The sequence below is a fragment of the Arachis ipaensis genome, chromosome B5, assembly GCF_059453495.1.
Source record: "Arachis ipaensis isolate K30076 ecotype BB chromosome B5, ASM5945349v1, whole genome shotgun sequence".
Classification (NCBI taxonomy): Eukaryota; Viridiplantae; Streptophyta; class Magnoliopsida; order Fabales; family Fabaceae; genus Arachis; species Arachis ipaensis.
The window spans coordinates 129,583,416-129,604,811 of NC_142440.1; the positions used below are offsets into that span (position 1 = coordinate 129,583,416).

At 37.9% G+C, this 21,396-nt stretch overlaps 1 protein-coding gene across 2 annotated transcripts; it reads left to right on the forward strand.

The window, feature by feature from the left end:
• The first annotated feature begins 1,124 nt into the window (after positions 1-1,124).
• On the forward strand, positions 1,125-7,433 carry LOC107643929 (cullin-1). 2 transcript variants are annotated; one of them, XM_016347687.3, is made up of 20 exons: positions 1,125-1,484; positions 1,886-2,021; positions 2,174-2,273; positions 2,381-2,566; positions 2,693-2,740; positions 2,821-3,024; positions 3,108-3,185; positions 3,589-3,678; positions 4,098-4,178; positions 4,277-4,336; positions 5,008-5,037; positions 5,124-5,210; positions 5,325-5,474; positions 5,550-5,605; positions 5,694-5,814; positions 5,911-6,072; positions 6,169-6,312; positions 6,405-6,623; positions 6,728-6,895; positions 7,005-7,433. In XM_016347687.3, exons 2-20 carry the CDS (start codon positions 1,891-1,893, stop codon positions 7,104-7,106), a joined length of 2,217 nt encoding a protein of 738 aa, XP_016203173.1. In that variant the 5' UTR covers positions 1,125-1,484; positions 1,886-1,890; the 3' UTR covers positions 7,107-7,433. The 2 variants fall into 2 exon arrangements, with proteins under 2 accessions (XP_016203173.1, XP_016203174.1); XM_016347688.3 differs by having other exon boundaries at positions 1,219-1,478.
• The last annotated feature ends 13,963 nt before the right edge of the window (positions 7,434-21,396 follow it).

Here is a 21,396-nt window from a genome sequence, read left to right on the forward strand (position 1 = left end):
CCTAGGTGTATTGTGGTGTCACTTAACGTGCCACATTAGCCCATTTTGACACTATCAACAAAGAAAGTGATGCAAGAACTAATATGACTAATTCAAAATCTTTAAAGGACGAATTCGATTAAAAAATTTTCGAGGACTAATTTGGAAAACGAGTGATTTTTCAATGACTACTTGGACCATTTACTCATTTTTTGATCCACAACGAAATAGTCTTTGTGTTAGTTTAGATTGGCTTTTTAAAGTAAAAAAAAAGTTCTTTTTTGTTAAAATAAAGTAGTCTTATTCAATTTAAATGCTAGTTTGAATTAGTTTTTTTAGTAGAAAAAGAATTTCTTTTAATAAAGTACTTTTACTCAATTTAAAATTTATTTGAATACGTCTTTTAAAAAAATAATTTTATTAAAAAAAATTATTTATTTATTTTTTCTAAAAGCTAGCAATATCTTGTTTTTAAAAAAAGTAAAAGCAAAGACATTTTTAATACTTAAAAATTCTTTTTAAAAAGTTTATCTAAATGTAAAATAATTTTTGGGTTTGTTTGGGTGTCTTCTTGAAAAGATCTTTTACAAAAGTAAAAGTTATTTTATATTTGGATATTTCATGTAAAAATATATTTTTATTATCAATTATGTTTGGGTAAAATAAGATAACAGTACTTTTTTGTTCATTTATTATATGAAAAAGATCTTTTTTTAAGAAAAAAATCTTTAAAAAAAGATGTAAATTGTAACTTTTCGAAAAAGATGTTTTATTAATTTTTTTAGTACTTATTTTTTACTATTAAAAATTTACCAAACACAATAAAAAATAAAAAAAGATCATTTTTATTGAAAAAAGATATTTTTTTATCAATTGAATGGCGCTTGAACAAGTCTTTTATCGGTTGAAAAAGATATTTTTAAAAAGATAAAAAAATAAATATTTTTTCAAAAACTAATCCAAATTGACTCTAAAATCTATTAGATATTTCTTTTAAAAAACTATTTTTATTAAAAATAAATTATTATTTATTTTTTCTAAAAGTTAATAATATCTTATTTTTAAAAACAGCAGAAACAAAAAGATATTTTTAATACTTAATTTTTTTTTTAAAAATTTATATAAATATAAAATAATTTTTATTTGTTACCACGTACCGGGCGCTCGGGACTTGGGAGCCACGGCTTCTTTCACCTTCTACTTTACCTCACTCTGATCTTTCGTGGCACCGCCCTCCTTGTTGCGTTTTGTTACCACTTACCACTAAGTAATAACAAATAGGAATCCTGATAAATATTTTTATTGAATTTAGTTTTTTACTCACATCAATATATTTTTGAAAAGAAAAACACTATATAAGTAATAAGGATTATAATAATTCTTTTCACTCGTCCGTCATTCATCACTTCATCAGCTCGTTCTTGCTGAAATCTTTTTGCTCTTAAAACACAAGAAAGAAAAGAACACTCCACCAGATCGTGTTCTTGCTGCTCCATCGGGTTAGGGTTTGTATTCTTATCTTCGATTTCTCCATGAAAATTTCATGGCTTATCCTTTTCTTGCTTGTTTTCAATTCGATCATCACTCTCTCTCTCTCTCTCTCTCTCTCTCTCTGTTTTTATATATGGGGTTTATTTATATGCTATCTGCGTATGATGATTTGAAACTCTTGTATTATGTCGAGCAGTGTTCCGAAACCCTGTTTGATTCCTCTGTGCTAGGGTTTAGTGTTGGTTTGTAGCTTTGTGCATTGGTTAATGAAATTCATGCGATCAAGGGTTTGTTTAGCTTTATATGGTTATCCTTGTAATCCGCATTCGTTTTACATGAATGTGCTGATGTGGCATCTCGTGCAGTAGCTTTTATTCTGGTAGTTTCTATTTTGATTATGGTGTTGTTTCTGCAGCCATCATGGAGCGGAAGACTATTGATTTGGAACAAGGTTGGGACTATATGCAGAAGGGGATTACTAAGTTGAAGAAAATTCTTGAAGGATTGCCAGAACCTCCTTTCAGCTCAGAGGAATACATGATGCTTTACACGTATTCTATTTCACACCTTCTCTTTTTTCTTCTTGGCTTCTTGGATTGAGTTGTTATTGTTGCTGACATTGGTCTTGTAGTTTATTGTATTATCACCTATGAATGCTTGGTTTTGGATGTTGATATGTTTTTCTTTACCTAAACCTTTGCAGGACTATTTATAATATGTGTACTCAGAAGCCACCGAATGATTTTTCACAACAGCTTTATGATAAATACAAGGAGGCTTTTGATGACTACATAGAGTCTACGGTAGTCCACTGTTGATGTTTCTCCACTTTATTCCTGCAGCCTCTTCTTTATATGCCTTTATAGTGTATAACATACCGAGTATGGAAGTTAACATGTTTGGTTTTTAGGTTTTGCCATCTCTAAGGGAGAAGCATGATGAATTTATGCTGAGGGAGCTTGTCCAAAGGTGGATAAATCACAAGGTCATGGTGAGGTGGCTTTCACGCTTCTTTCATTATCTTGATCGGTACTTCATTGCTCGACGCTCCCTGCCACCACTCAATGCTGTTGGCCTTACCTGCTTCCGTGATCTGGTCAGTTGTCATTCTTCTCTAACTTTCTTGTAATCTTGTTGATGACTTTCTTTTCAAACATTACTCTAATAATATCTTATATATAGCTGAATTTATTCTGTATAAATCCGGTTGTGTTTATTACAGGTTTATATGGAGGTACGAGCTAATGCAAGGAAAGCTGTGATCGCTCTTGTAAGTTTATCATTGCACGTTGTGATGATATATTTTCTTTTCAGCGATGGCTGCTAGAGTAACCATGGCTTCTGTTGCAGATTGACAAAGAGCGTGAGGGCGAACAGATTGATAGATCATTGCTGAAAAATGTTCTTGATATATTTGTTGAGATTGGTATGGGTGAAATGGATCAATATGAGCAGGATTTTGAAGTTCAGATGCTTGAGGATACTGCTGATTACTACAAAAGTAAGGCTACAAACTGGATTGAGGTTGACTCTTGTCCAGATTATATGCTAAAGGCAAGTATGTCTGCATCACCTCGATGGTTGAAATTGCTGTGTTATATCAATTGATAGAGCTAATTTCTCTTGTCATTTTATAGGCTGAGGACTGCTTGAGAAGGGAGAGAGAAAGAGTGACTCATTACTTGCACTCCAGCACTGAGCAGAAATTGGTAGAGGTTGGGATAAATCTTTAATATTTTTATTTTCTTAAAATTATTGGATGATTAGAAATGCTTAAATCCCTGCCAAATTCTTTGGAATATACATTTATGATTGCCATTGGTCAATTGTGGTGGACAGTGATAAATATTATTGTCTAATGGCAGATATACACCTTATTGATAAGTGGACATCTTTTTTTCCTTTTTTTTGTTTGTTTGTTTTTTTTTTTTTGGGGGGGGGGGGGTGTTTTCAATTACACATTGTATTCGATTCGAGAAAGATTAAAATAATGAATGGGTTGATCAAGAAACAGACGTTTTCTTACTGAACGCTTTTCCTTTATAGTGTTCTGTTAAAATTATTTCCTATTAAGAATGTGTTTTGTATTTAAGCAATTGTTACTTTTCTTTATTATAGAAAGTACAACATGAGTTGTTGGTGACCCATGCTAATCAATTACTTGAGAAGGAGCACTCTGGTGTCCGGGCCTTGCTTAGAGATGATAAGGTACTTGACTTTGTTGTATTACTTTAAATTTGTTTTTCTTTGATGATCTAAATATAGTCCATGTGCCTGGTTCAATTTTTTCACAACTTGAAACCCGTTCAACCTCTACCCCGTTCCTTAAATACTACACCACCGTGTGTGGTTTGCAAAGTGTTCTTGAAATCAGCAGGCTATATTTTTTAATTTCATTCTTGTGGTTGCTATCTGGAAAAAAGAGATTTAATGAGTGGAACCTTGCAGTTTTTTGAAAATGTCTCCATAATTGTAATTCAAATTTATGTTACATTAACAATGGCTAAACAAAATTGAAAATCCAAATTATAGAACAAATGATTTAATAATCTCACCAAGACAGTGCCAAATCAAGTTACCCATGCATGTATTTATTAACACTTTTCTTGATTTGTTTATATGTCTAGGTGGAAGATCTCTCTCGGATGTATAGACTTTACCAAAAAATACCTAAAGGCTTGGATCCTGTTGCGAATGTATTCAAGCAGGTTGGTTTCCTTGGTTTGTGAATTGTGTTGTGATTAAATTGAGCCCACTTTTGTCGTCTTTTAGCAACGTTATACTATTGATGATTGTCTGATTGCAGCATATTACAGCCGAGGGTACAGCATTGGTCCAGCAGGCTGAAGAAGCTTCTAGCAGTCAGGTATAATATATGTTGGAATCATTCGATTGCATTCACATTTTATTTCTTACTTCTTATCACTTTCAACTCGGTCCTTAGTGGTTCAATGGGTATATGTTGTTTGTTCTTTGATTCTGTATTTATACCAGGGGTAGTTTCAGGATAGAACCTTTGCAAATGCATTAAAGTTTACTTATAGTGATGGGGTTATAGGTTAAGTACAACATGCATAGTTTGCACTCATCTGCTTCGTGCAAAGTTTCAGCTGAGCTGCTCAAATAGTTTTGCTGGAGGTTTCAAAACTGTTTGTTCCATACCAGGTTTATGGGATAGAATTACATGTCTGGCATCTATCTGGTGTAAAGTTGATGGTCTAAACTTTCTGTCTGGAACACGTAGAGAGATTGAAAAGCTATGGTTTTCAGATGAATCATGTTTTTTTTCCTTTCTGTTTTTGCTTTTGTATAGAGGCACTCTTATCCTCTGTCTTCATGCTGTTATCATTTGATATCTTTGGCATATTTTTATCATGCTTTTCACCTGGCTTGCAATTTCAGTTTGTTGGACTCTTTACAGTGTGATTATATTTGTCATGTAATGTCCATATTGTATTATCTATACATACATACCAGCATCTTAATGTGTTAGGTAGTAATTTGTTTCTAGCTTCTGACATTTTTGTTTTCCTCCAGACCACAAGTGGGCCTGGTCTTCAGGAACAAGTAGGTCCTCTTTCTTTTATTTTTTCCTGATTTTTCATTGTAATAACAGATGAAAGTTCTGAATATTTAATCATGTGATATTGCAGGTCCTTGTCAGAAAATTCATAGAGCTCCATGACAAGTACATGACATATGTTAATGACTGCTTTATAAATCACACACTGTTCCACAAGGTCTGTTGAGTCAATTGGTAATGCTGTAGTTTCTGTCTAATATATGCTAAGATATAAAAATGAGTAATGACATACAATTACTAAATAAAAAATTGATTTTTATTATTCTTATAGGCTTTAAAGGAGGCATTTGAGGTTTTCTGCAATAAAAATGTTGCTGGTAGTTCCAGTGCAGAACTATTAGCTACATTCTGCGACAATATCCTTAAAAAGGGTGGAAGTGAGAAGCTGAGCGATGAAGCAATTGAAGAAACTCTTGAGAAGGTACTATTTTAGTTTTTTATCATCGTATTTTCGATCACCATGATTTATGTTGCTAACATTGTTTTATTTCTGCAGGTAGTCAAGCTGCTTGCATATATCAGTGATAAGGATCTCTATGCAGAATTTTACAGGTAAAACTTTTCTTTAATATTTTTCATTTATATTGTTCTTACTTATGCTCTGTATTTTGTTGTGAATTGTGAAATCCTTATTTTGCAGGAAAAAACTAGCCCGCAGATTACTTTTTGATAGGAGTGCCAATGAGGATCATGAAAAGTGTATTTTGACAAAGCTAAAGCAGCAGTGTGGTGGCCAGTTCACATCTAAGATGGAGGGAATGGTCAGTTGACCTTTGTTGTCACTTGTCAGGCTACCTAAGTTGCTTTCTTCTTTAACTAGATGATTTAAGGCTTTACCTGAAAAACATATCTTTCAGGTTATGGACTTGACTTTGGCGCGTGATAACCAGATGAAATTTGAGGAATATCTTCGAGACAACACACATGTTAATCCTGGAATTGATCTGACTGTTACTGTTCTTACCACAGGATTCTGGCCAAGTTACAAGTCTTTTGATCTCAACCTCCCGGTGGAGATGGTAAGAACGCGCTAGCTATTCAACTTTCAAATTGTGTTCTTTTTATTAGAATAAAATAAGATAGGTCTTTATTTATTAAATATATGATTTATTTAGGTCAAGTGTGTGGAAGTTTTTAAAGAGTTTTATGAAACAAAGACAAAACACAGAAAACTTACATGGATTTACTCACTTGGAACTTGCCACATCATTGGCAAGTTTGAACCGAAGACTATTGAACTAGTTGTGTCAACCTATCAGGTAATGTCCTCCTCGTGATCCTTCCTCTTTTATTCTGTTGTAAATTGTGGCATTATGGTATCTATGAATTCATGGTTCTGGTCTGAATACAGGCTGCTGCCTTGCTGCTATTCAACAGTGCTGATAAGTTGAGCTATTCAGAGATTATGATGCAGCTGAACTTAACCCATGAAGATGTTGTTAGATTACTCCATTCCCTGTCATGTGCAAAATATAAGATTCTTAGCAAGGAGCCTAACACCAGAACTATATCGCCAAATGATAGTTTTGAGTTCAACTACAAATTCACTGACAAAATGAGAAGGATCAAGGTATTTTTTTAGTTTATTAATCTTTTTGATTTGGAACCGTTGTTAAGAAAGATTGTTCTTATATTTAACTTGTTAAGGTAATATATGTAACTCATTGGTTATAGATCCCACTACCACCGGTTGATGAAAGGAAGAAGGTGATTGAAGATGTTGACAAGGACCGACGATACGCCATAGATGCTGCAATTGTGCGCATCATGAAGAGCAGGAAAGTTTTAGGCCATCAACAACTGGTTTTGGAGTGCGTTGAACAACTGGGCCGCATGTTCAAGGTAAACAACCCTTGCAATTAATTTCATTACTGTCAATGTGAATGAGTTCATTATTGGGGTTAGCTGAATGATTTTCTGTATCTTTGTTTTGTTGGGTTTGTATTTGTAGCCTGACATCAAAGCAATTAAGAAGCGGATTGAAGATCTCATAACTCGTGACTATCTGGAAAGAGACAAAGAAAACCCGAATACTTTCAAGTATCTGGCTTAATGGAAGCTACTAGAGTATGAAAGTGGCCATTTTTAGTTCTTCAATGAGCACTCGGATTGCCTGAATCAGATTCTTCGGAAGATACTTTCTTACATAATGCTGTAAATGATAGTAGTTAGTTAATTCAGCTATTGGAGAAACTTGTTTACTAGGGCGAATCCTTTTTATATTTTTTTGGGGGTCATACTTGAGTAGTTTAGATGTCATTTTATTTTTGTCGATATATATAATATTACATAAATGAGCGTAGCAAGTTAAAATTACAGATTATGCTGATGATATATTCCAATTATAATGACATGGTCCAGTCATTCATTGGATTTCTTACTTTGCGGGCATTTCTATTTCAGAATGACTGCTGAGTTTTTGTTTTCATTCATAGATTTAATCTTTTACGGAATCAAATAATTTTCTTTATATTTTATTCTATTATGGTGGAGATTCAGGCAAAGACCAAATGTATTTAAATAAAGATATTTGATTTCGTTCGTTAAATAGATTGTTGTTCATATCTTGGCTCATTATAAGAGTCAGACTCAAAATGACTAAAGATTAATTTCCATTACAATACTAATATTTAAATTTATGTTACGATTAATCCAATCCTAGGGAGGTCAGAAACGGCAACATGGATTTTGTCCTACTCATTTAAATAAGTAACAAACATTTATAATATCTTTTATTGATCTAGAATGAATATCTTAACCACCTCTCTGATAAAAAGAAACAATTACCCACCTTTAGTAGTTATTAATCTACCATCTACAGCTATAAATACCTTAACACTCTTGGGTATTTTTTTAACTCTAATTTACTAAAAATCTGTCTAAATTTTTGCTAACTTAAGTATTGGAGTCTCTTGCAAGTATCTTTCACAACTTTTCTAAGGAGCTTGGATAGCAACCCTTTAGTGAGAAGACAAAGAAGCATCTCACCTCAAAAGGAATCTGGATCTCACGTTCAGACCCAAATCCATCCGTTTCAGGTAACTATTGGAACATTTGCACTATTGTCGGAGACCTGAAAGTCTACAGTCTATTATGGTGGACAACCATCTAAAAGACGGACAGATTGCATCAGAATCAGAACCTGACCAACACCATGACGACGGAGCAATCGTCATACCCTCCACCATGAGAGAATGGAAGGTCTCAATGAAGAGAGGAATCCACCAAACTCGGAAGTCCACTAGGCCGGAGAGATAGGGGATCAAAACCTTATAGAATTCATGGGATTGGTACATGAACATCAAGGCCGACTTGAACAACTCGAGATCGAGTTGGAATGACAGCGTGAATTTGAACACGTCCTACGAAGGAAAGTTTGATAGTGTAGAGAGTTGGAAGAAAAGTTGGAAAGACTGGAAGCCGACCTCAAGGGAAGAAGATCCCGAGCTGATTGAGATTCTACACTTTTGGGGAATGAAGACCTTTTTATAGAAGAAATCATGAGAGCTAAGTCCCAAGGAACCTCAAAAGTCCAGACATGGACCTCTACGATGGGATGACTGACCGCCGACACCATTTAAGCAACTTTAAAAAACGAATATATTTGGCTGATGTCTCTGATGCAACTCGGGGCAAAGCTTTTCTAACTACCCTCACTAAGGCAGCCATGAAATGGTTTGTAGCTTGCCTCCAAAGTCGGTCACCTGCTTTAATGACTCGACTAGAAACTTCCTCACAAGATTCTCAATACAAAAGAATAAACCAAGCATGCACCGAGTATCTTGGGAGTCAAACAAGAGGTCGGAGAATCTTTGAGAACCTACATAGAAAGACTCAACAAGGCATGCTTGGATATCCAAAATCTACCTATGGAAGCAACAATCATGGGGCTAGTTAACGACCTCAAAGAAGGTCCCTTCTCACAACCCATCAAAAAGAAACACCCAACCTCCCTGTATGAGGTTCAGGAGCGAGCTAAAAAATATATCAACATAGAAGAAACCGAACAGTTAAGAAGAGCTACTTCTGGACAAAGCTGTTCGTTAGATCGTTGTGTAAGTTGATGATGAGATGTTGAGGTAAGGATCAGGACCTGAACACGCATTCTGAAGGGAGGAGCAGCGGCAGCAGGTTGTCGGTTGGTTGGCGGGTTAAGTCACTTGCAAGGACACTCCGTTGTTTAAGTTAGTGTCCGTACGATGAGTCGGCTAGGTTAGGGAAATGATGACGTACATGAAGAGAGGGGTTGATCCCTCTCCTTTATCCTTATTCGTCTGGGTGGGCCCTTCTTTTACTAGGGCCCAGTCCTTCAAAAACTTCCACTAGCTGTCAAGATCTCCTTAGAGGAGATCGGGGCACGTGATGGGTGTCTCGTCGTACGGACGGGGCGTGGTTTCGCCTGATGGACTTCTAGCTCTTGTTGGGTTGGGCCAGAACAGTGCCCTCAATACATCAAGACGTGAGGCTCACGATTGGCGCATTCGCTTGCCGTATTCTCATGAGAGGTGGTTTTTTCCCAACACGTCTTCGTCGGCGAGAGCTCATGCTTCTAGTGCTTTCCTCGCACGTGGGGTTGCCCCAACCCCTTCTTGAAGGCGTCGCTTCGATTATTGCGCTAGGGGCATTAAATGCACTTTAAGTGCGATTTGAAAGCACACGGAAAGGTCAATTTGCCCTTGACCTTTCACGCTTCTTCTATGGTTACAGTTACTACTTTTGCTTTTCATTACCATTTCTATTCTTCCCTTCCTTTTTCATACTTGCTACCGCCACTCACTCTATTCCTCCTCTGCGCTTGCTCGCCATTGCCTGCTTCCAGTGCCCTCCTATATCGCAGATACTGGTAAGTGATCATCTTTTGTTCCATTTTGTTTATTCTCTGCCATTGTTGCTCTGCTTTTTTTATTGCTATTGTTTCTTAATCTGGCATTTGTTAGGTAGTTCTTAGGGAGTGCCATACATGTCCTTTTTGTAGATTATGCTAGGGTGGTTTAGTGTAGGATAACTTAGTTTTGGATTAGGATATGCCTTCAACCTTGCGATTAACTTAAATGGTGCCCCTACTATAGGTATGGCGATGCGACCTCACGAAATGGCTCCCCCTCCTCTTATGCTTGTGAACCGTTACGTCTGGTGTACATCCGATGTAACGAGCACTTCCTCTAGGGAGACCACAGAGGAACTATAAGAGCTCTGTGAGACGAGGGCAATATGTGAGGCGGTCCCAAGGAAGGGAACTACGAGCTTTTGGTTCCAGGCCCCCAGGAACGCATCTGTCAACTTAATTTTGATGCCTCCCGCATTCCTGACTGAATGTGGGTGTACAAGCCCATGTTTGGGCATTCGATTTCCCTTTTCTCCTTTTATTCTAGCTCTCTTAAATCAGTGTGATGTTGCTCCTTTTCAATTTCATCCGAACATCTGGGCTGCTATCCGGTGCTTCGAGATGGTCTGCGAGTATCTAGAGCTCCTAGCTACTGTAAAGGTCTTTTCTTCCTTTTTCCTACTTACAAATTCCTCCCGGGAGGGTAAACATAAAAAGGGGTATCTTTCCTTTTGAGTTGTGCAAAACCGAAGGATCTTTGGCCTCTTCGAGGACTCTTTCCACGATTTCAAAGCGACTTTTTTCAAGGTGAGACCAACTCAAGGTCGTCATCCCTTTTGGCTTACCCTTGAGGTGGAAAGGCGTATCCCGATTTACTGGAGCTTTGGCGCTGGCTCCAGTTATTTGATCAAAGTGACCTATAGGGCATAGGTCGGGAGAACCAGCAGAAAGTCGACGTTCTGCTGGTTGTGTTTGGCTCCAACCCCCCTTAATCTTCATCTTTTGATGAGTAACTGGGATGGCGGCCGAGATTGTGTTGGTAAGCCTAGGATGTTTGATTCTACTATCGCTTTCCCGTTTTTGTTTGCTTCTATTTTATTGACGACTTAGTGACTTAATTTAATTTTTCCTTGCAATTGAGATGGCAACTAGGAACACAACTCTTAGTCGCCTGATGACCCATTTCTTCCCTGACAGAGACGACGCCGCCTCTGACTCTCTCGACCCTTAGGTAGAGATCCCCCAGCTTGAAGGGCCGGAGGTCCAACCTCACCCTCAACCTGATCCCCAACCTGGGCATAGTGCTACCGATGATGTTGACCAGAGAAAGGGTGCTGCGGTTGAGCACTCTTTGGGTGCTCGGGTGGAGGAGGATGATGTACTCGTGATTCCCAATCCAAAGAAAAAAAAGGTTAGGTCCAATCCAGGTCAACTTCTCTCCGTGATGGAAAACCACTTTGACGCAGGCACTTTTATTGACTCCTAACTATTGCCGGGTACCAAAAGTTTGATGAAGACCTGGCGATACAGGCCAAGTGGACATATTGGAGCTTTCTCCAAGATGTTGCCATCGCGAGGAAGGTGGAGCTGGTTTTGGTCTAATGCTAGATGCTGGAGGGGAAGTATAGGATAGCTCAGCATGGAATTTCTAAGTTGAAGGCTGAGGGAAAAACTATGGGGACCAAGATAGCAGGTGCCGAGAAGCAGCTGAAGGAGGCCGAAGAGGAGATCCAACGCCTGTCTGACCGAGATATCAAGGCCGTTCAAAGTCGGCAGAGAATCGAGTGAAAGATCTTAAGAAAGAACTGTTCAAAGCCCTGAAGTCAATGGATTCTACTCATCTTGAGGCCACCAATATGCGGAAGAAGAACAACGAGATCATAAAGGATGCCCGAGATGCCATTTCCGCTACCGAGGAGGCGATGAAAACGCAAGTGCTTCTGCTTGCTCCCAGTTTCGACACTTATGCTATTGGAGCTTTCAAAATTATCCAAGATGGCAAGATTGTGGATATGCTGAGGAAGTAGCTGCCTCTGCTCCCGTAGTCAACTATTTCTCTTTGCTATAATTGAACTCTGTAGTTGCTTTTGTGTTGTTGGGCCGACTTATTTCCCTTTTAGTAGACCTTTGAACTTGTGATTTGTAAACTTTGAACTTATACTCATTTTGCATGTTTTAAACTAGTTTGGCTGTTTAGTTGTGTGATGTTTATGCTAATTTGGCCGTTTACTCGTATTTCGATATCTGTTTTTCTCGCATAGGGGCCTCCCGGGTCGATCAGTCCCTGGAACAGTCCTTGGGAAGCCATAGTCATAACTTAAAAAATAATATCCTCAAAAGAAAAAATGAATTTTAAAAAATGGGCCTCGTTAAACCTCTTGTCACTGTTTTGTACTAACGGAAAGGGAAAAGAGTATCCCTTCTTTTTATAAACTACAATAGTACAAGATTGTGTGATAAAAGTAAAGATAAAACAAGGCATAGGCAAATCAAAAGTAAAAAAAATGAGGATGAAAAAATAAGGATGAAAAATAACAAGGTATAGGTATAACCAAATCATGCTCGGGAGATTGTTGAGGCGTGAGAAGCATTGCTCCTTACAAGTAGAATGTCCTTGGGTTCGTTGCATTCTAGGTTCTTGGGAGCTCCTTCCCATCTAGCCGCTCTAGTTTGTATGCACCTTTCCCTTGTACTGCTTTCACCCTATAGGGGCTTTCCTAATTGGGAGATAAGTTTTCTTCCCTTAGCGTCGGTGGCCTGATGCTGTTGTACCGTAAGACTAGGTCTCCTTATTCAAATCTTCTATTACCCCCTTCAGTGCCGCTTCCCACAAGTGGGCCATTGCCCTTTTTCCGTCTACTAAGTCCTTTTCGATCGCCTTGTCACCTCCCTCTAAAAGGAGACTCGGACTGGGTTCCCCCATCTCGACCGGAATAATGACATCGACCCCATAGGTAAGTCAGAAGGGCATTTCTTCAGCGGTGGACTGTGGTGTCGTTCTATAGGACCATAGGACTGACGCTAGCTCGTCTGCCCACAAACCTTTCTTCTACTCCAGGCACTTTTTTAACCCTTTTAGGATGACCTTGTTCACCGCCTCCACTTGCCCGTTACTCTGGAGGTGTTCTACAGAGGAGAATCGTTGCTTGATACCAAGACCTGCTAGGAACTCTCCAAATTTATTAACGGAGAACTGCGTCCCATTGTCCGATATCGCGGCTTCAGGGATTCCAAACCTGGCGATCACCTGCCTCCACAAAAATTTGCGGCAATTTACCGATGAAATACTTGCTAGTGGCTCTGCCTCCACCCACTTCGTATAATAGTCGATGGCCACAATTAGGTACTTGACTTGCCCAAGTGCCATCAGAAACGGTCCTAATAAATCAATTTTCCATTGGGAGAAAGGTCGGAAGGCCATGATGGAGCTCACCTCTTCTGCCAGTGCCTTGTGAAAGTTCGCGTTGTCTTTGTACTTGGTACATTTTTCCACATACTCGCTAGCATCAGTCATGATTGTGGGCCAACAGTATCCAACTCTAACGAGCTTCTGAGCTAAGGATTTTCTGCCGATGTGATGCCCGCAGCATCCTTCGTGTACCTCCTTCAAGACGTATTCCGTCTGCCCAGGTCGTAAACATTTCAGCAGAGGCTGATTAAGCCCTCTCCTGTATAGTTGGCCTTGCACTACCGTATACTTGGTGGCCTCTCTTCTCACGAGCTTGGCTTCTTCCGTGTTCTCGGGTAGGCTTCCCTTTTCAAGGAACCATTGGATTAGGTCAATCCAAGAGAGGAGCTCCTGGTGATTGTCCTGGGTGAAGCATAAAGCTATCGATGACTCTTTTACCATGCCTTGAATGAAAGAATGATTTCTTGTGCCAGTTTTATGCTGGCCAGTTTTGGCAGCAGGTCCGCTCTAGCATTCCTTTTCCTGGGAAAGTGTTTCACAACCACCTCGTTGAAACTCCTATACAACTGTTTGGTCTTTTCTAGGTACTTCTGCAACAGTAGGTTGCGAGCTTAGTACGTTTCGTTCACTTGTGCCATTATGACCTGGGAGTCACTACTGATCTTGAGTCTTGTCATGCCGACTTCTTTTGCTAGCGTTAAGCCCCCGATCATGGTTTCATACTCTTGTTGGTTATTCGAGACCGGGAACCCGAACTTGATAGATTGCTCGTAGGTCACTCCCTCCGAGTTCTCTAATATTATTCCTGCTCCACTGAACGCTTGGTTGGATGCACCATCAATGCGGAGCTTCCACCGTGTGTTCGGGACCTTGGGAGGGTGATGTAAGGTTACCGCCGGTTTAGAATTTTTCACAAAATAATTCCGTTGAAGTATAGATCCAAACCGACAAACAACCCTCAATCAAAATTTAATTTTGGTTGTCACAAGTTTAACCCAATAAAAATATCGAGAGTTTTGCTCCCGGGTCGTTCTCCTTAAAAATTACAATCGAGTGCTCAATTATTAGTTAAGATCAAGTGGGTTGATGATTGAAAGGGGCAAGAAATTAAATGACAATAAAGTAAAGGAAACAACTAAAGATAACAAATACTAAAGAGACGCATTCATGGAAAGGATTGATAATTGAGGTTTTCTATCCTAGTCATTAATCATGACACAATAATTATCAAGAGCTAATCCTATTTTGTTATCTCCAATATCGGGAGAAAGTTAAATAAGCCTAATTGATCCCAATCCATAAGTAATGTTAATGAAAACAAGATTAACTAATCACTCTAGATCACCAATCTAAAGTGGGTATCAATGACTCAAGATTGCCTAACTTCTCTTTTCAAGCCAAGAATGTACAAAATCTACTCTACACCTAAGCCAAGCATTTTAACAAACACTTGGTGTGCATAAAAGGAAAAACATATTAAATTGCAAGAATAATAAAATCTACTACTACCAAATACAAGAAGATAACAATAATAACTCAAGCAAGCAAGAAAGAACATAAAACATCAAATTGCATTAAATGAAATTAAAAGTGACAAGAGTGTTCAAAACTAAAGAGTAGCTCAAAAGAGAAATTAACAAGAGAAAACAAGAGAATTAAACTACTAGAACATGAAAATGTAAAGAGAACTACACTAAAACAAGAAATAAAATCTGAAATTAAAGAGAAAATTAACTTAAGAACCCTAATTCTAGAGGGAAGAGGGAGCTTCTTTCTTTAGAAAATTACCCTAAGACATGGTTCTACACTACACTAATTGCTCCCCCCTTCACCCTTCTTGATTTTGGCCTCTAATAGTTTTAGAAATGAGTTGGATTTGGGCTTGATGCAGCTCAGAAATCGCCAGTCACATTTACTTTAACGAAGTCACGTGCTGCTTGTCACACGTACGCGTCACCTTATGTACGCGTCGCCATGAATTCACCAAATCTTCATTTCTTCATGAATTCTCTATCTTGCATGCTTTTTCTTCACTTCTTTGATCCAATCCTTGCCTCTTAAACCTGAAATCACTAACAAATATATCAAGGCATCGAGTGGAATCAAAGTGGATTGAATTTAACTAATTAAAAGCCTAAAAAGCATGCATGTTTTCAACCATAAAGCACAATTAGGAGAAATTCACAAAATCATGCTATTTCATTGAATAAATGTGAGAAAAGTTGATAAAATCCACTAAATTCAACACAAGATAAACCACAAAATTGGGGTTTATCAACCTCTCAACACTTAAACCAAGTATGTCCTCATGCTAAACCAAGAAAGATGCAAGAAAGGGGTATCAACATTTATTCAATGCAAGTACTATCTACATGCAAACTATCTATATGCATATAACTATTCTAATTACTATCTCTTTATATATATATAAGCATATATATAGTCAAAGTAGATCAAATTTTCAAGAAAGCATGTTTGCACAATCAAGGCCTAAAATAATCATAACAAAATCAAATTCACAATTGAATTGAGTTATTTAAGAGAATTTACAAACTTACAAGATAAGCAATGATAAAAAATGGAAATATGGAATTGAGTAATTGAACCCTCACCGAATGTGTAGATACACTCTAGTCGCTCAAGTGTTTAGGGTTAATTCACTTAATTCTCCTTTAATCATGCTTTCTAAAGTTTGTTCTTCATCTAACCAATCAACAAATATTTAATGTACATATGCAATTATCATAAGGACTTTTCAAGGTTGTAATGGGGATAAGGTAAAGGCGAGGATATATGTATGGCCAAGTGAGCTTGAATTTGAATCTTTGATTAACCTAAGTTCTCATCGAATATCAAACTTAGCTACCCAAAATCTCACTTTTACATATACACACACTCATGCATTTTAATTCAATTCATCACATATGCATTGATTCTTATTGAATTTCTCATAGGGGTAATTTTGTCCTCTTATTATTATTAATATTTTTTTAAGAAACATAATATATACAAAAGACATCAATGCATAGGGTATCTATAGTATTACATGAACATGTACCCTAAATTCTCAATATTTCTCAATAAGCATAAAACACATTTTCATCAACTCAAGTTTCCAAATTTTTCCACACTTAGTTGACACACACACTCACTATCTTAAACTAATCAAAGATTCAAATAGGACAATTAATTGTCTTCCGCTTAAGGTTAGTGATGTGGTAATATAAAGAACAAAGGGGGGGGGGTTACAAGGCTCAAAGTGGTAAACAAAGGTAAATGAAATAGTAGGCTATTTGGGTTAAGTGAGCTATAATGAAGTGATGGCCTCAATCATATAAATGCATAAATATACACTAAATAATGGACATATAGAATTAAACAAACCAAATATTGCAATCGTAGAGAAGAGACACACAAAAATCAAAATTATGGTTAATTGATGTAACCATACAATGTAGGCTCAAAAACTCACAGGTTGTGTGTTCTTTAGCTCAAAAATCATATTCCAAACTATATACATCATGCAAGTTTCAGTGAAAAATTTCAACCCAATTCAATTTGAATCTTAATGCCCTTTTAAGAAAAAGAATTCCTTGAAAATTTCATCAAAATGACTAACATTTATTCTTTATATATAATATGATATGATGTGATTGAGAAAATAAAAAATCCTTAGTTTATTTCCTTCTTTCAACCAAATCAATTTCTCATATGTCTATCAGAATAAACTAAGTTCAATTATGCGCATTTTCCAATCACAACTAATCAGCTACACTAAACTATATGTATCTATATACTACCAACATAAAAAGATGAAAACTAATTAAAAATCTAAAATATATACAAGCAAAAGTGTAAAGTGCAATAAACTAAAGAGTGTTTAAACCAACCAATATGTACACAAATCCAAAAGCATACTAAAATAAAGGTGCAAGTACGAAAAATAAAATAAAATAAAAGTGTCTGGAATGGAATGGTTCATCCAAAATAAATCTGCCGATGAAGGCGGCCTCCTCACACTTAAATGTTAGTATCGTCCTCAATACTCCTCAATCAAGCCGGGTGAGAAGGGTCATCGCCATCCTGTCCACCGTCTGCTGCGGGTGGCTGTGGCTCCGCCGGCTGCTCATGCTGATCCTCCTCCTCCTCCTCAGATTGGTCAGATAGAGTGTCGGGGTCAGAGAAAATGTCAGTGTCGCCAGAAGTCACAATCCACTTCAAGTGTGCATAACATCGCTTGTTGCGACGTTTCATCTAATCCATGCGCTTAAAGAGAAGCTGCACTAGATGGTAGATCGGCTGAGATATGGATGATGGTGCTGGTCTAGAAGGTGTTGATGGTGCTGCTGAAGGTCCTGCTGAAGGTCCTGCTATAGCTGAAGAAGTAGCCGGCTCAGTAGCTGCGGCAAGTGCAGCTCGGTCTCGGCGTCGGGCTACTGGATGATCACCGAACCAGTTCCCTCAAGGAATGACTTTCTCCTTCTTGCTGTGAACTGTCGGTGTCTCATCTCCTTACTCCCAGGGTACCTCAGCCTGGTGAGCTAACTGTGTGATCAAACAGGGGAATGACAGGTTGCCTCTGATGTGGGCCCGGGCCATGTATCTCCTGATGAGTCTTGGAAGGTAGAGTTCCTTCCCCTCCAAGACACACCATATCAGAACAACCATATCGGCCGGGACTTCGGTAGTGTGAGTGCTAGGCATGACATAAATACTCAGGATCTGCTGCCACACCTTAGCCTCCTGCATCAGATAATAAAACTTGATACCTTTGGGAGTTGGTTTAGAATGACCATACTCCCAAGGGACATCAGGACGAATAGCAATAACCTGGCGCACTGCGTCCCAATCAAAGTCCATACAATAAATCACCTCCTCGGCCTTATGGAAGTCATCTTTATCACTGATCTTCGGCCGGAAATGAAGGATCTTCTCAATAGCCTCCTCTGTGATCAAAATCTGTCTGTCTCTGAGATTAACTGCATCAAGTGTCACTCGGTAAAAATTACAGTAAAACTCTCGGACCCAAGATTCGTTCACTCGCACTAACTCTCTGTCCAAGAATACCCAACCGCGCTCCTCAATCCGACGCTCAGTAAACTGCGTCATATCGAAGGGTACAACTAATTTTCTCTCCAGACTGAGGTTCCGCTGTAGAAACTGCGGAAATCTAAGCTCACCGTACAGATTGGCGAACTTAATTGGGTTGGAGGAAGGCATATCTTGGTCAGCCTTCTCCTTCTCAGTAAGGTGCCTCGCAGATAAAGCTACATTCGCCAACTCAGCGGATGGCTGTGACCTTTTCCTCTTACTGGAGGTGGCCTTAGCTTTGCCTTTTCCTCTATCAGCCATCCTGAAAACGGAATTCACAGGATATAGAATATCAAATAAAAGCAGAAGAATGGAAAGCAAACAGTATACAATCAAACAGACAGAAAATAGAAAATAGAAAAGTTAGAAATAAAACATGAAGTGAGTGTATAAAATGTAATTTCTTGGAATGGACGAAAGACAGAATTCAAAATCAATAAGAAATTGCATTCCAAGAAATTAAACACAATAAGATTTAGAATGCTTGTCCGTTAAGAAATAAAAATTGTTATGCCTTAAAAGAATTTAAAAAGAGTTGATAGGAAAAGGCAAAATTAAAAAGAAAAGTTAGAAAGTTAGTTAAACTAAAAGTTAGAAAAGAAAGTTAGAAGTTAGAGAACAATTAATGATCTTAACTAAGATAATTTCAAAAATTTTGAGAGACAAGCATACTCACATTCATGAAATGCAATGCAAGTCATTGATGATGAAAGTGTAATGCAACATAAGCACGAAGATAAAATGAAAGTCATCATTAATGCGTTTGATCACTTAAGTGTAAAAATTGGTGTGGAAGAATTAAACATGTACTCATGTAACCGAAAGTAAACTGAAAAATAAGAGTCTATTGAAAACGGTTACAAAAGGAAAAAAATGTACCAATAATTGCAACTTGAAAGAACCTCAGTAAAAAAAAAAAAAAGATTAGGCCAATTTTGAAAATTTAGGAAAACAACATCAATGGTTAAGGAAAAATTAAAAGTGAAATAGAACCATGAAAAAGAAAAAGTACTGACCTAACTTGAAAAATGAAAAACATAAAAGAGGTTCAAAATCAAATGGCTGACAATGACCTATTTGACACAGAAATCCGTCAAATAGCTCCTTGATGCCGTCAATCATTAATTCAAATAAAAGGGAACCAAAAGAGCGGAAATGCCAACCGACCAATTCATGAATTGAGTTTGGTAATAACCAAATGAAACCAAAGTCAAAATGTACCAAATTCAATTCACAAATTGGAGATTAATAGCACAAAAATTTTAGAAAAATTCGGCAGCATTCCGGCAGTAAATTAAGCGTTCCTGAAATACAATTAAGCAGCAAACTCAGCCCATATGAATTCAAAACAATTCCAACTTAAGCAGCAGCATATGAATTCATATAAACTAAAGTAAATAATCAAACATGAGCAGCGACAAAAGCATCAACACAATATATATATTGAAAAAGGAAATCACCAACATCATCACATACATGAAACAATTAAGCACAAACAGCCATTTAGACAACAAAAATAACAAAATTCAAACCTAAATCCACTACAGATTCAGATTCGCTAACCACCTAAGAAAAACTAAACATGCAATTCTAAACTAACTAATTCAATAGAAATGAAACTAAATACTAAAATTAAAACTGAATTTAATTGACAGAAATGAAAGACAGAATTGAAAAACAGCAAGAAGCTAGAACCTGAAGGAAGACAGAAATGGAAATGGAAAAGGTCAGGGAAACTGGAGGAGGGAAGGGCTGCCGCTCTAGAGGCGGCAAAAATGGCAGTCCGCAGTGGTGGTTGAACGGGAAGTGAGGAACTTAAAAACAGGGGAACAGTGAGCCCTGTTAATGTTGCAAAGATAGAGGAAGGGGAAATGTGGAAGAAGAAAATAGGGGATATGGAAGAAAGAAGTCGGTCGCTGGATTGAGGGGACGCCGGCGGCGAAGGCGTGGCCGCGGTGGTGCTGCTGGGTGCGGTGACAGGGAAGAGAGGGGAAAAGGGAGAAGAGAAAGAAAGAAGAGGAGAGAAAGAGGGAAGAGGAAAGAAAGAGAAGAGAACGGCAGGAAGGACTGGGTGGCAGTGGTTGGTCGAAGGTGCTTCAATGGAGGATGGGAGCAAAAAAAGGGAGACGTTGCAGGGAGACAAATGGTTCACGGCTTCACGCAAATGAGCTAGGGCTCCTCGCGTTAGGGTTTAGTGAATTCAAACCCACGCGTACGGGTGGGTTATGCGTACGCGTGGTAGGGGAAATAGGCATCAACGTGTACGCGTCTCGCATGCGTAGGCGTGGCAAGGGAAAAGAGAAGGAAATGCGTACGCAGGATCCAACACGCGACGCAGCCAAACCTCTCTGTCTTGAGGTTTCGCGTACGCGTGATAATAGCTGCGTGCGCAACTAGGCAAAATAAAGGGGGTCACGCGTACGCGTGGCTCTAGCATACGTGTGACGTGCCTCTTTTTTTTTTTCTTTTTTTTTCAAAGAAGCATATAACAGAAATTAAACTCTCCCAACACTATATATAACTCTAAACCAACCAAAATTCAAATTTAATAAAATCTTTAAGTTTTTGAATATATATATTTTTTTCAAAAATTATACTAGGCAATTCAAGCAAAACTTGCAATTCAAACAAGATGCAATTTAAAACACTAACCTAATTTAGTACATAAATCTAACAAATAATCTAGCAACAAAGCAATATATACAAGAGTATAGGAAGAAGAAAAGTACTTAACAATGGTAATTCAATTCATTCATTGTTTATATATACAAGAGAATGGAAAGAATTTACCATGGTGGGGTGTCTCCCACCTAGCACTTTAATTTATTGTCCTTAAGTTGGACAATTGATGGGGCTCTTGTTAAGGTGGCTTGTGCTTGAATACTTCTTTGAATTCCCACCAATGCTTCCATATCCAATATCCATCAGGATCCCAAACTAGACGCACTAAGCTCTCAAGCAAATTTAAACGAGTGACAAGGCCCCAAGAGTGTTGATTGTTGAAGTGAATTTCGAGGT